The sequence below is a fragment of the Danio rerio genome, chromosome 21 (assembly GCF_052040795.2).
Source record: "Danio rerio strain M-AB ecotype USA chromosome 21, GRCz13ab, whole genome shotgun sequence".
Lineage (NCBI taxonomy): Eukaryota > Metazoa > Chordata > Actinopteri > Cypriniformes > Danionidae > Danio > Danio rerio.
In genome coordinates this window covers 19051299-19067194 of record NC_141041.1, presented here as the reverse complement: position 1 = coordinate 19067194, position 15896 = coordinate 19051299, and the positions used below count along the sequence as shown (strand labels likewise).

The following is a 15896-nucleotide window of genomic DNA, read 5'->3' as shown; positions in this document are numbered from 1 at the left end:
GCCTGTTTTCGCGATTGTCTTAGAACTTCCGATTCAGTCGCCTATGGGAGAAATGACTAGGAAAACGGCAGAAAACGGTCAAACTACTTGCTCTACAAACAAATGTTTGCATGACTTTACTGATCAAGTAAAATAATATAATAAGAAAATATCAAATTGCAACATTAAGCAGCGTAATGAGCAGTTTTTAACGTCAAAAATGAATGGAAATGAATGAGACCGGAAGTCTCAAGCCAAAAAGATTCAAATGGCAGTGCTCACTCGTCGGCAGAGAATAAGGTGAATACCTCACACTGTAAAAACATATATATTGCTACCTTACATTTTTTGTTGTATAAAATTAACTTTGTTTAGTTATCTCAACATTATAAAAATATTGAGATAAACTTTATAGAAATTTAAAAATGTAGTTGAAACCTGATTAACCTATTAAAAATTGTTTAAGCAACATAAAAATACATGCTGTTTTGACTTTTTGTCATTACACATTTTACAGTGCATGAAGACATACTGAGCTGCGGCAGGGAAATACCAGAATATCTTACTTGTTTCCAAACACATTTGAAACTTAGGTGAGAGTCTGTGGTTGACGCGAATGAACTGTAAATCACTCCTGAAGCTCATCGGTCAAAAAACAGAGGCCTTGCTTGGGCACAAGGTGGATCGTGAGATCAAAAATCTAGCTTAGCCCATACACTGATGTGGAAAAGAACAGCGTTCATGCTGCCGTAGCAGAGCTGCCCTTTACTTCCATGCAAATCCCTTCATCTTATCTTTGTCATCGTATTTTGGTTGGTGTAACAGATATGGATTATCATAATTGCAATCATGGTCCTTAATCTGCTGGGTTGATTTAAGCTCTCCAGTGTAAGCTGTGGCATTAGTGGACAGAGCCCATCGCACACGCTCCAACACACAGACCACAACTCCACAGCTCAGTGATTTCATTTTTGCCTGTCATGATTGATACTTGTCAGATTATGTGACAAAAGCTCAGGAATCTGGAATAAAAGAAGCACAATACTCATTTTAGGACTTAAGCATCATTTTGATCTTGTTCTAAAATTCAAAAATAAGATTATTAGTGTACGTTGAAAAACACCAAACGAAACCTTTTTTATTTAAAATGTTTGTTTTTTTTTTGTAGGTTTTTTTTTTTTTTTTTTTTTTTGCAATTGGGAGATTTAAATAAGCAATTGTAAGGTATAAACTTGAACAGGACCATGAGCAATACAGTCAGATTTGTGTGAAAGCCTAATTATATAAACATCAAATTTAAAATGATCTTATGTGGCAACATTGACTTTTTCTTAGAATTATGAAAAATGCAAAGCTGTGAGATGAACTCACCCTTCAGAGGTACAGTATAATGTGAAAACTACGAATGAGACTATACATTCGCAACTTAGAAAAACAAAACCGTCTGACAGGAAATACTGCAACAATGAATGAAGTAAAATATGTTGCTCCAGGTACATTTTATTGCACGTTTCAGATGACACATCCACTAGAGGGCTCTGTCTACTTTTTTGCAAATATGAAATGCAACCTACAACTTATAAAATCCTAAACCCAACCAATAGCATTTTCATAAGTGATTTTGAAAGAAAACTACCCTGTAACTAGAGCTGTACGATTTAGGGAAAACATCTATTTGCGGTTTTTTTTTTTTTTGACAGAAATTTTATTTTGTAGTCAGTCTTCAGCTAAATAATCTGTAAGCCATGGCAACAATTCTGTGCCAGCTCTTAAAAATGGCCTGTTTTAGTTCAATGTCTGTGACTTTGAAACCAAAATATTCCCAAATTACAAATGCAGTTTTCTTTGATATTAATTTTTCTATTGATGCTTCTGGAGCGGCGGACACCATTATCCTACTTGTCAGCACTTTCCTGTTTCTTTTATTTCTTTTATTGTGGGCATAGTTTGTTTGAGCAATTCTGATTGAGCAGAACGAAAGTGAGCTCACTCAATTGGTTATTAAAACTGTCACACAGCCGGCAGTCACGCATTTGCTCTGTGGAAGGTAAATCAACCATATTGTGCATTATTGTTATCTTTTTCATGAAACAAAGTTTCCCTGGACTCAAACCTGAGCGCTCTGCATCGTGACATTGTATAAAGTAAGCTGCCGAGCAAACTGACTGAGAAGTTGTCCATATGAAGATGGATATGCAAGTCAAATTTATCAGATTAAAAATTACAGACACCGTTAGGTTGTTTGACATTTATTTGGCATTGTAAAAATAATTGCTCAAAACATATCTTTTTTATTTGTCAATAATATGTCCCTGTAACTGTTGATAGTGTGAAAACTAACAGTTGTGGTCATAACCATTAATTTAATCTAGAAATTGCAGTCTAACATTTGTTAAAGTACATTTTTGAAATTTCAGAATGATTGCATTTTTAATTAGCCTGTGTTGCAGAAAATTTGTGAAAGCTTTAGGAAGTAAATCTAGAATTTTAAGAAAAAAGATCAGATTTGCTCAATATTTGTAGCTCGGAATGTACAATGGCACTCCATCTCGAAAGCAGAACAGCCACAGACGTCTTCACACAAAGACACCTATAAAGTCATTAGAGTGATTTAAAACGATCTAAGCCATGTGTCACTCCGCCTTCAGAGAGATAGAAGCCTGCTTCACATTTCTGTCAGTGCATTTTAATTAACGCCTGTCTGATAAAGGCTAATGTCACTACACTATGATATGAATTCTATGAATATGAATTCTACACATTAGAGCTGCTAATGGTTAATGTCCTGCAGTTCTGACACACAGGGTGCAGGATAAGTCCCAAATAGCTTCCATCTCACTGAACCTAAATCTCATTACATTACAGTACATTAAAAGTCATACAGCTTCTGAATAGCCGTGTTTGTTTTGCACAGCATTTCCACTATCAACGTGAACAGAGACTTACTTCACTTGAAATTTTTGGATTTAAAAAAAGCACCTGGTAAATAGCAAGAAGTACTGAAAAAATGCAACCGAGAGGTGCCAGATGCAATATTAATTCATTTGCTGAAACCTTCCCCAAAGCGTGCATGCAAAACCTCTCACAAGTTTGCAGAAAATAAATATATAAAAATGATTTCCTGTGAAGTCACAACATGCATTTTGGCACTGACCATCACTGGCTGGCACATAGCGAGGTGTCAAACAGCACTCCATCTACCCCAGGGCTGATGTCTCATAGAAGATGTGCAGTTTAGATTAAAATGTTATGTCAAAGAAAGGCTTTTTATGCTCATGAAGACTTCATTAATTTAAAGAAAACAGAGTAAAACTATATAAAAGTTTAAACTATTGTGAAATATTGCAATTTATAGTAATTTAATCTAGTTAAATGTTTCCCCTTTTATGCAAAGATGAATTTTCAGCCCAATTTGTGCAGTCTTCAACATATCACATTCTTAAAGAAATCCTTTTACATAGATTATTTGGTGCTCAAGTAACAATTCTTATTATTATCAATGTTAAAAACTGTTGTGCCGTCTAAGATTTTTGTGAAAATTGTGAATTTTTTTTTGTTTGTTTCTTTGATAAATTGAAAATATATCCAAATACTTTTTTTAATCTTACTGATTTCAAATTGCATTTAAAAAAACATATAATTTTTTTACAAATAATTTTAGTTTACAGCAAATCCACAAATGTACAAAACAGTCTGTTGTTCTACAGATTTATAGCTTAAAATTAAAATAAAATAAAATTATTGAAATTTATTTATAAACTAATTTCGAGAGAATCACGTGCTTATGACCGAACATAGCTGGTCATGCATTAGCCAATCAGACAATTCCTAAGTCACCATAAATAACCTAGGTTCCATACCACAGCCATCTTCGTTTTGAAGAATCCCCCCTTCCACCCCTACTCCTCTTTTCCTAGATGGGTGGAAAGGTGGCCCAGTGGTTAGCACTGTTGCCTCACAGCTAGAACATCAGGGGTTCTAATATTTATCAATTTCCCCTGCCATACCCCGGTTTACTCTCACCATCCAAAAACATGCAACTTAAGTTTATTGACTAATCCAAATCAGCACAATAGACATGCTCCTAGTAGATACCTTTTAATAGCAATCGCTATTTTTTCAGCAGGGACATTTCGAGATCTACCTGAGCTCAAACTCCCCTCTCGCCCTGCAATGGGAGGGAGCCCTAAGCTCGAGGATCCTATGAGCTCAGGACTCTCTCCTGGGACAGCATGCCAAATATGCTTTAAAATCAATCATTAGCTAAGTGTGAACTCTTACAAATAAACTAAAATAAAAAAATAAAATGGCTTCAATCAAGTTAGAAGCCATTTAATTTAATTTAATTTTATTATTTTAATAAAATAAAAAAATCATTGCTTATTAATTTAATAAGTTAAATTAAGCTTTTTTTGGAAAGTGTGAATGAACTTGACTAACTCAGAGCTGATTTGACAAAACTAAATAAAGCTTATCCTCTATCATCAGTTACTTTTACATAATCAGTGGTGCATCAGCATTCGAGTCCTATCAGACCACGATAAATGCATAAGGAAGGGCTGGCAGTATAATGTCCGTAATAGTTTATCATCGGTCATAACATTGTGAAAACTCAATTCTAGAAGTCCAAAGCAAATCCTCCAGCTGATAAAACATACGCGGAGCGGAGGTCAAGGTCTGAGGATCAGAGTCCACAGCTCCCCTTAAAGATAAAACACCAGCAACTGTTGGGGGCTGAAAACTCACAAATTATTAACAAGGGTTTGACGCATGGATAGCATAAACAGCTGTTTTAAAGCTGCATTTCTGCACACAGCGGTAACAATATTGTCAAACTCTTAATCATGGTTTAATTAAATATCATTCTTGGACTGATCATCATTAAGCAGCTACTGACATGTTTTATAGGAGAATAAATGAGTAAAAATGTAAAGATGATTCTGAGTACATCAGAATCATATAAATTTTTCAGAATATTAAAAATAATATTTAAATCAGAAGTAGGGCTGCAGGATATTGGAAAAAACTTGACATTGCAATATTTTGTTTTGCTGCGATATATATTGCGATATGAATTCAATTTTACCAGTTGATTTGAATAACTTTATTTAAAAAGATTTCATTAATTTAGATCAACTGGAGTGATAAAGTCTTTTTCTATGCCTTGCATTTGCATAAAATATAATAAATTACAAGCACCTATAAATGCAACAGAGCACAAATAAACGTTTGACAAACAATGCTTTATGGTTTTCTAGGGGGTCTAACAGAATTTTTTTTTAATAATCAATACTTCAATAAATAATCTAATCCTTGCAATATTGATGCTCAAATGATATATTGCTCAGTTCTAATCAGAAGTCTCTCAAATCTCAAGACTTTTATGTCTAGCCATTAAACCAAGCTTATGTCAACCAATTCTACTATAGCATTGTTTATGTCTGACTATTTTTTAAGTTTTCCTCAAAATTGCAAGAAAGAACGTGCTAACATTGTAATATCTAATTTGCAATCACATTAAAAAAGGATGATTTGCGAGATGTAAAATCTGAATTTTTGATTCAAAAAGTCATATTTATGGTTTGATGTCTCAGTTTATGACTTTTCCCTCAGAATTACGAGTTTATAACCAACAATTAGTACATTTTAGAATACAAAACTGCAAGAAAATAGTCTAAATTCTGAAATTTGGCTTAGAAGTCGGTAAAAAAATTGCAAAAAGTCTAAAAATAATGTTCAAACTCAAATTTGAAAGACAACAAATTTAAAATTGTGAGACAAATAGTACTTTTTTATTGTTTATATCTGACTATTCTTAAGTTTTCCTCAGAACAGCAAGAAGGAACGTGTATTTTTTTTTTGTTTAAATCTGACAATTAGTACATTTTAAAATTCAAAACTGCAAGAAAAAAAGGTCCAAATTGTGAGATCTGGCATAAAATTGTGGAAAAGGGAGCAAAAGTCTAGAATGTTCAAACTCAAATTTGCAAGGGGAAAAAAAATGAAATTTTAAGACAAATTGTACTTTTTTATAGGACAACGACTGTGATTCACCACATTTGAACTTCTTTAAAGTCAGTGGACGTCAACAAAAGATCCAGTGGTAAATGGCCTTGTGAGCTCTTTCCCTTTAAGCCATTAACATTCTCTATAAAACCTCACCAGTAAAAATGACAGCTGCAGCCCGCTCACAAAAGGGGGCAAAAAGCATCCGGCGAGAAACCTAAAACTGCCCTGCCATAAAAAAGAAAAGAAAAAACACAACTTGTATGGTTTTAAGAGGTAAACAGCCCACCCAGCCCCCCAATCAAAGCTCTTAAATCCGTACCCACGCCCAGCAGCACCTTTGTTCCTGAATTACGGCTGACACAGGAATGCACCCCCTTCAACTATGAATGTCACTTTCTCATCAAGACCATGAACTTCATGACGGGGGCGGAGAAAAGAAACACACCTCCTGTCACTCAAAGCACCTCCTTCTGACCCTAACAAAAATCAAAACTGAACTGAATGTGGTTTACACATTTACAGCAAATGGTCCCTAAAAATCACTCAACAACACATATTACAACAACAGGCCGACAGAGAGAGATTTCACATTCACAATGCTTTCATAATGTCTGCTGTTATGATGTGATTCAAGCTTTTAGTCTCTAGTACTTTCCTCTGTGATTTCCATAAAAGGGTTCATTAAATCTGTGTAGGCAAAAATAGACAAATATGAGGTATTTAGCACCTGTGCCTAGGGCTGGATATAAAAAAAGTAATAAACCCAACCTGTTCAGAATGCTGTGCAAAAACAAAACACAAAACAAAAATGATCATGAATATATCTGCAGTTTTTTAAAACCCTGCTCAATTTCCTTCTCAAATGTATTCGTAAATGCAAGTAATCATTCTGGTTTAAATGATTATGTGTCTGAATTTGTCAGGTCAGAGTCGTGCATCTGCTCTACGACACTCAACACATACTGCAGACAGCAGGAAATAGCACTCTGTTTGCAAGCGCACACATGTTTAATGAGTTGGAGATCTCGAGGTAATGATTTTTGGGGCTTTTATGATGAGCTTTGGTATATGTTATTGGCAAAACTGAAAACTATACATATAGTAAGCCACGCATCATTTAATAACCTTTTGGTGAGTTCAATTTAAATTATAATGGATGATTATCATGTTATTATGTTAACACAAACAATAAGGATTTATTAGATCATCTAAGTTAATGTATTAACTAATGAGCATTAACATGCAAATGTCAACCATGCCATGAAATAAATTTAAGTTTTTACACTTTTTGTGGAAGGAAGTATTTTACAGTACTTAAAAAAATTCAAAAATGTCTCTGTCAAAGTTTTAAATAATTATATTTGATTTCCCAAAGTCGCACAAATTGGACAGTTTCACATCTGTCACTTTCATAATGGAGAGATGTTACATCCATAACAAAGCTTTTCCTTCAGAAATGCAAAAATGTAAACTAAAATAAAATCAATCATGTTTGTTCTATTAGTGAGCCAACTTTTATCCTTTTGATAAGCATTGTTTCTTTTGGGTTGTGCTGTTTAGTTCACAGAATTTCTATACAGTATGTTGAAGACTGTAAAGTCGCAGCTGTTTTTTGGTCACATACATATTGCATGTTTATTTTCCTCATTCATTCATTCATTCATTCATTCATTCATTCAATTATTTTTTAAGCGTAGTTCCTTTATTAATCAGGGGTCGCCACATCAAAATGAACTTTAATCAACTTATCCAGCATCTGTTTTACACAGCGGATGCCCTTCTAGTCGCAATCCATCACTGGGAAACATCCACACACATCAATTCACACACATACACTACGGACAATTTAGCCAACCCAATTCACCTATAGTACCACATGTTTTGGACTTTGTGGAAACACTGGAGGAAACCCATGCAAACATGGGGAGAACATGCAAACTCCAACTGACCCGGCCGAGGCTTGAACCAGCGACCTTCTTACTGTGAGGCGAACGTGCTACCCACTGCGCCACTGTAGTGCCCCCATAACTCTGTGGTTGGTTGTTTTGAAAAATATAAAACAGTTTCAATATAATGTTCACATTTACTTTTTCTGTAAATTTATGTTTTGAGATTTTACTGCAAATGTCACATACGTAACGCTGCAATTGCTCATATAATGGAATTAATAATGGATTTAATAAATGTTGAACTATGATTAATAAATGCAAAAGTATTGTTCACAATTACTAACTAGTGAAACCTTACTGTAAAGTGTAACTGTTATTATTTAGTAAAAAACAAAGTAAAGAAACATAATTTATTTTTTTAAAGCCTTTTAAAGACAAGGTTAATGACTTGGTTGTCCTCAAGTTCCGATTATCTGAACTAAGTTGCACACTATTTATTATCTAATGTCCATTACTTTTAATATCAACAATATATACTGTATATGCGACCGATGTGACTTTTTTATTCTGAGAATCCAAATTACTATATATATATATATATATATATATATATATATATATATATATATATATATATATATATATATATATATATATGTATATTAATCTGGATATTATTTAATACTTTTTTGTAATCTGAACTCTCAGATTAAAAAGCTAAATAAACATAATTATTTAAATGATATACTCTACTATATAGGGCTAGGCGATTTGGCATAAAATCGAAATCTTGATTAATTGAAAATTTTAACTTGATTACAATTAATGAACGATTATTTAATTAACTAATTTCTTTGGGCCTCGTAGTTCACGGACAAGTTTAGTAAATATTTTCACATGTTACAAGTGAGAATAAATGAAGAGTCCATTACCTAATTTTAAGTTAATTGAAAGAAACAAACACTTTCTATGATTATACATTGAACATCCTTAGCAATTCCTAGCAAAGATATTTGCACGCTCATATTACATGAATGCGCTCTTAAATTGTAATAATGCACTTACGACATTTGTCGGTGAAATAAAGCCATAGAGATGAGATCTGGCTGCAAAGTGCTGAACATTTTTCAGTTTAGCGGGGTCACGTGACTTGGTAGGGAATATGAAAAATTTGATCGATTTTAGGTTGTGAATGTCGATTTCGATCACTTTAGGAGTAATCACCCAGTACTAGTGCCATTCAAAACATATATAAGGCACAAATACCTCTTCCAATATATTTAAAACAGATCCAAAAAGCTGTTTAAATGTAAAATATATGATGATCATACATTTAATTTCAAATTATTAATGAAATGACTAAATTTACTAATAAAAATACTTTTAAATACCTTTAAAGTTTAAGATTTAGTATTTTAAATAATATTCAACAGTCAATCAAGGTAATTAAAACAATAACAATTTTACCAAAAGCTTTTCAAAGAACAACAATGACAAAGTCATCCTAAAGCGCATATCATTTAAACTAAATAACACACTATCTACAACCAAACTATTGTCTAAACTAATAAAATACGTGCCTACAGAAAAGTAAAAATAGAAGTATTTACATCCGGACTTCCCAGCATAAAAATCCGCACATGCAAAGCCCAAACACACCTTCACAACTAGTCTATTATGCCGCTTAGCTTTGTGGTTTCTCTGGTACAGGCTGGGAATATTCAGGGGTTTCGGGAAGCCCTGCATTCCTGCTGTCTCTCATCTCAGTGAACCAGTGGGGTGATGATGTATGTCAAGGTGTAACACGACTCCTGCATGAAAGAGCTACAGACACAATAACGCTCCTGCCTATACTGTAGCTCCTGAGTGAGCATGCTGGTTATTCAAGCTCACTTACAGTACGCAAAGTAAACCATGTGTGAACTTCTCCATGCATGGCAACTAATCTCCTATGCATAAGAGAGTAATGTGTATCATTTATTAAAGAGCATGTTCGTTTAAAATCCACATCCCTGCATGCGTGGGACGTCAAAGACAAATATTTAGACACAAAATTGCTTTACATTCAGGTTATTAATTATTTTGAGGTGTTATATATCATGTTATCTAAATCTCCTGCCTATTAGTCTATATTATGCATCGCTCGCTGATATCACATTATCTCTACTGCTGCAACATTGCACAATGATTTCATAATCGCACACTGACCGTTGGAATTTGAGAGGCTCTGATCTTTTCAGAAAACTAAAAGATAATTTTTCATTTAATAAAATCATATAGATATTGCTTTAAATATATTTTACAGACTAAAAAACGTTGTGTCGTTCTAAACTCACTTGATTTTATTTATTTATTTTTTTATATTCACTTAATATCGAGACATGTTTGAACAGAAGTGATTGAGGACGCTTCCTGTCAAATTTCAAAATGACAAAGAAAGCACCATAAAAAAAGGGCATTTCTGCAGTATTACAAGATTTCTGAAACTCTCTAATATTAGAGTTAGTTTATCCATACAGAAGGATTTAATGTCATTACTGACATCCTTCCAAGCTGTCTTTGCAGCTTTCATTAGTTTTTTGAGAAAATTAGCAATCAGGGTGTGAATTACAGGGGTGTTTGGTGGGATTGACCCTCCTAATTAATGCTTGATCCTCCCGAAAAACGCCAGAATTATTAAACCCCTGAATTATTAGCCCCCCTGTTTATTTTTACCCCATTTTCTGTGTAACGGAGAGAATATTTTAACACATTTCTAAACATAATAGTTTTAATAACTTATTTCTAATAACTGATTTATCTTATCTTTGCCATGATGACAGTAAATAATATTTCACTAGATGTATTTCAAGACATTTCTATACAGCTTAAAGTGACATTTAAAGGCTAAACTAGGTTAATTAGGTTAACTACGCAGGTTAGGGTAATTAGGCAAGTTATTGTATAAGTATGGTTTGTTCTGTAGACTATCTGAAAAAAACAGCTTAAAAAGCTAATAATTTTGACCTTAAATGTTTTTTTTTTTATTAAAAACTGTTTTTATTTTAGCCAAAATAAAGCAAATAACACTCCTGAAGAAAAATTATTATCAGACATACTGTGAAAATTCCCTTGCTCTGTTAAACATCATTTGGGAAATATTTAAAAAATAAGAAAAGGGGGGTTTAATAATTCTGATTTTAACATCTATGGGGAGTCAGCCCTCTAAATAGTAAGAAGTGGTTTGCTCCGACCTGTATCTTAAATACTAATATTACTAAATAAAATAACAGATAATATAAATGTACATTTGACCACTCCTATAATGGAGTACACCATTGTGAATTCATAATCAGTCTACGTCAATGGACATTAATAAATCACAATATGTAAAAAGTGTTTGTTTCTACATATAGCGTAAAAGTAAAGTAAAATTAGATGCATTGTTTGTATTGTTTGACCTACAGGAACCTCTGAAATAGCTAATTACAGTATATTGTAGGTCAGAATATAAAAATACCCCAAAAAACACTGACAACTTAAATATGTTTTATTAATAAAACAGACGTCATACATACATTTATTTAAATCGCTGAAGGATGTAATAGACAAAATAACATTACTGAAAAAGTTGACCCCCCTGATCGTCAATGTATAATTTGCACCCCGGTAGCATTGATCCAGTTTGCAAAACTAGACAGCGTTTTAATGATCCAGTTGCTATACAACTTCAGTCTGTTTAAAGTATTTGAAAACAGCATGTGTGTGTGTGTGTGTGTGTGTGTGTGTGTGTGTGTGTGTGTGTGTGTGTGTGTGTGTGTGTGTGTGTGTGTTTTAGGAAATCTTAATAGTGCTTATCTGGGTATTGACAGCCTTTCATCACATTCATTGTTTTACTGATAACAACCTGCAGAAGACTGTTTCCAAAATTCAGCTTTTGTGCTACACAAACACATGCAGGATTAGAAATTCTAACAAATATTTCCTTTTTGGTGAACTATTCCTTTAATATGATGGGCTAACATCATATGGAAACCACACCTACATTTTGCCTCAGCCGCGGATAAAAAAAGAAAGAAAAAAGATTTTTGAAGTTGGAGTTTGTTCCTCTAACACGAAGATATTTTATTATAAAACACATATCAGATATCATAGATGGATCTGAGATGAAGTCGTCTCGCTCTGCAGTGTTGTCACTTCATTCAGTAAACTTCTCGACTCCACAAAAAATAAAAACGCCAAAGTTTGTCCAAGTTCACTTCACTCAAGCGAGGCTCTCTCATACACAAACTGGTCTCGCGGCACTATTTAAGACCAAATTGCAAAGAAAGCTGATAAAATGTATAATTTCAGCGAGTAAAAAGTAGCCCGTGTGTGAAAAAAAATCGCTCTAAATCGAACATCGCAAGGTTATTATTATTTTTTCGTTCAGTAGCACTGGGAAGAAATCTGAATGATGAATTCCAACACACGTCCGACGCTTTAAAGGCAAACAAATGCACATTTCATCCGCTGAATGTTTCACTGACGCGCGATGCAGTTGCTTTGCGATTATATACACGAAAATCCTCCACACACACACATTCACTCTGCATTTCTCTCAATTTCAGTCTGAAAAGTGATCTAAATGATGCGCTTGAATCCAACATGAGCGCGCACAACATCGCATAAGCTTACAGCACGACACTATCGAAGTGTCAAATGATAGCTCATATCAATAATATAACTAGGAGTAAGCGCGAGACTGAATGAGGTGTCACTGTCCGAGCGCGTGCCAGCGCGGTTGCACGCCCAACTTTTGTGTTTACCTTTAGTTTGATTTACAAACTAATACACTGATTCACACCGTGCACTTGACCGCTGTGCATTATCGATTATCCTTCCATTAGTTTCCATTCTCCACGAACGCACTCGTCTAATACATCAGTCGATAAAGTGAGCGAACTAAAGCGATATTTATTATTATTAGCCTGCATGTTTCTCCCCTCATGCTAAACTCCAACTCGTTCGCATACCAAACAAACTGTAGAGAAAGAACAAATATCATTCAGTAGTCTGGGGGTAAACTTACCCAATGACAAGAAAGGTTTGGTTTCCATGTCTGGTGGGTTAGCTCATGCCAGCTGAGGCGCGAGCGGGTTAAGAGCTGTCGGCGTCTCTCTCTGATGACACTGCAAGACGGATCCACGCGGTAAAAGTCAAAAGCTCTGCGATAGTGTCAAATGTTCACTTTATGGCACTACTTCTGTTTGTTCACGCTTCTGCTCGGCTCTGTCTACAACTCTCCAATCCACACTACTGCAAAGGGACCCGGTGAAGGGGACTCCCACTGACGCTCACGCGGGCACATTTAGCATCGACGCGTGAGGGGAGCGTTAACCCCTCCTGCGCCGCTACATATACTGAGGGAGCGTGAAAGTAAAAAAGAAATGCAATGTTCATTTGAAGAAAGAGCACCACGTGCTGATGTGGTTAAACAAAGAGAGTTCAAAGTGACCATGTTTCCACTAATGAATTACCAATCAGTCATTAAAAAAACAAAAAAAGGGTAGACAAAAAAAGGTAGATCTACCCCACTCCTACACCCAACTTTAACCCTAACAGGAAACTGTGCAGTTTTACTTTCTGAAAAACACACAATCTGTAAGATTAAGGAGCCTTTTTAAAAAATAGAGACATCAGCAATGTCTTCATAATTCACCTAACCCTTGTAATACCTGTGTCATTTCCATGTTATTATCATACACATTGTGTACTGACTGATGTCATATAAAACATGCAGACACAGACGTCAATAAAGTGAACAATAAAAGAGTAAACTATTACTGAGAAAAAAAGCTATTATAGATATTGGTAAAAACAGTAAAGTGTATATATAATGCATTTGTATAGATTTAATATAGAGTACATAAAAGCAGCATGGTAAAATTGTATCTATTTAATTTTGTACACAAATATGTGAATATTTTGGGGCATGACATATGTAACATCTATAAATTTTACATTATATATTATTTAATCAAATATATAAACATTATTATTAAAATTATTTACTTTTAGGGCATCATGGTGTCGCAGTGGGTAGCATGATCACCTCACACCAAGAAAGTCGCTGGTTCGAGCCTCGTCTGGGTCAGTTGGCACTTCTGTGTGGAGTTTGCGCATTCTCCCCGTGTTCATATGGGTTTCCTCCGGGTGCTCCGAATTCCCCCACTAGTTCAAAGACATGCGCTATAGGTGAATTGAATAAGCTAAATTGGCCGTAGTGTATGTGAATGCAAGTGTATGGGTGTTTCCCTGTGTTGGGTTGCAGCTGAAAGGGCATCCACTGCTGAAAACATATGCTGGTTAAGTTGGCGGTTCATTCCACTGTGGTGACCCCTGATGAATAAAAGGAGCCGAAAAGAAAATGAATGAATAAATGAATTATTTACTTTTCTGTTTCCTTGCAACAACGTGACTATAATTATTAGCAATGACTTACTATATGGTTACGGTTAGGATGAGGCTTAGGTTTAAGATCAGTTGCATGCAATTATACATAATTTATTTTGTTAATATGCTATTTGTGTTCTTGTTACATGTACTTAGTGATTACAATTAATTATGCATTAATTACATGCAACTATCTTTAAACCTAAGCTGCATTCCATCCCTAATATAATAAGTATATATAATTAATTAATATTACTTATTAATTAAACAACTAGTTACAATAAATAAAAATAAAGTGCCAAAATGGAGTGCATTCTCAATTAACCTCAAAATAAAGTTCATTTCTTACAGTATAGTACACAGAAGATGTGTAACAAGGACACCTTAAATTAAGTGTTACCTAAAAATGTATGTATATAATTGTTTTAACGCATACGTGATATTACTGAAGAATTAAGTGAAAATTACTTGTCAATGATATTTCTTTTTTGCTGCATAATTTTCATCTAACATATGGTTGTTATTTAAATCTTTGCTCTTTAACCTGTAGCCTGGGATTATCTGATTATTCCAGTTGTTCATACTTGGAGATGAGTAAAAAGTTACTACAATGAAATCTTTATACCTGATCAAAGCTGTGTTGGCATAGTTTTCTTAAAGACGAGAGAATATTTTAAAGCAATGTTGCTGCAACCGTTGCTCTTAATGTACAATACACAGCTCACACAACCTTACGGCGTTCCCTTCTAATCCTGCCATTCAGATCCATACATTTTCAATGATACCTAAAAAACCAAATGAATGTATCTGTTGCTGACAAGGAACAGGCCTTGAAGCCAGTTTTTCTACATTGGCACTGCAGGATCCATATTAGCCCAGAGAGAACTAGGTCATTTCTCCAATATTACACCCCAGTCAATTGGATGTCGTCGCGCAGCTTTATCGTTGCTTCACACGGCTGTCTCAGCTTGCCGTGGATCTGTCCACCGAGTTACAAATAGCGCGCGCATGGAAGAGGCTTTGGTGATGTATTTGAGAATTCCTAGCAGCATGAGTAACCGTGGGCTAAGAAGAGATGTTGGCGGCCGTCCAGAAGCAGAATTCTTCAGAGGCGCAGCACAAGTTTTTTGCAAAGCTCTCTTATTTTGTTCATGCAGATAAATGTATATATACATGCAGTCCTGGAGCCATCCTGGGGGCCTACGAAAACACTGCATCGCTCGCTGAGTGTTTGAAGGTGTTCGCCGCAGTTCGGCTGGGGGAATGATTCATAATTAATGCAGCGCACTGCGCATTAGAGATCAAAGCCGTTTGTCTATGCTGTGCAATAAACCTAAAGCAGCCGTGACTGGGCTCAGATGAGTGTACGTGGATGTGAGGGACACTATTGAGGGTGTTTTTTCTCCTTCACACCCTCCAGGTGTCACACAGACTAACAGTCTCACCGTCGGGTAGTCCAACCAGTATTGGTAGTTTTTGTTCTGAGGAGACTTTCAAAAACACGGCTTCCTAAACTCTCAGAAGGGCTTTTCGCATTTCAAAAAGTGAACCTTGGGTCATTCGAAACCACAAGTAAATGTTATGTTGGTTTATGTCACTATGATC

The 15896-nt window shown here is 34.9% G+C and overlaps 1 protein-coding gene across 9 annotated transcripts in view; it reads right to left on the bottom strand.

Moving 5' to 3' along the window:
• The window catches only part of rxraa (retinoid X receptor, alpha a), a 346336-nt gene that overhangs the window by 170016 nt on the left and 160424 nt on the right, over positions 1-15896 (bottom strand). For 6 of the 9 annotated variants that reach the window (XR_015519605.1, XR_015519606.1, XR_015519607.1 and 3 more), the window contains exon 1: positions 12928-13158. The exons of the other annotated variants lie outside the window; for them this stretch is intronic. Coding sequence is in view for 3 of the 6 variants with exons in the window: in XM_087299854.1 (XP_087155980.1) it covers positions 12928-12955 (28 nt within the window). In the remaining 3 variants the exon portion in view is untranslated. Of the gene's footprint in view, positions 1-12927; positions 13159-15896 lie in introns of those variants that run through there. 9 annotated transcript variants of the gene reach the window in all.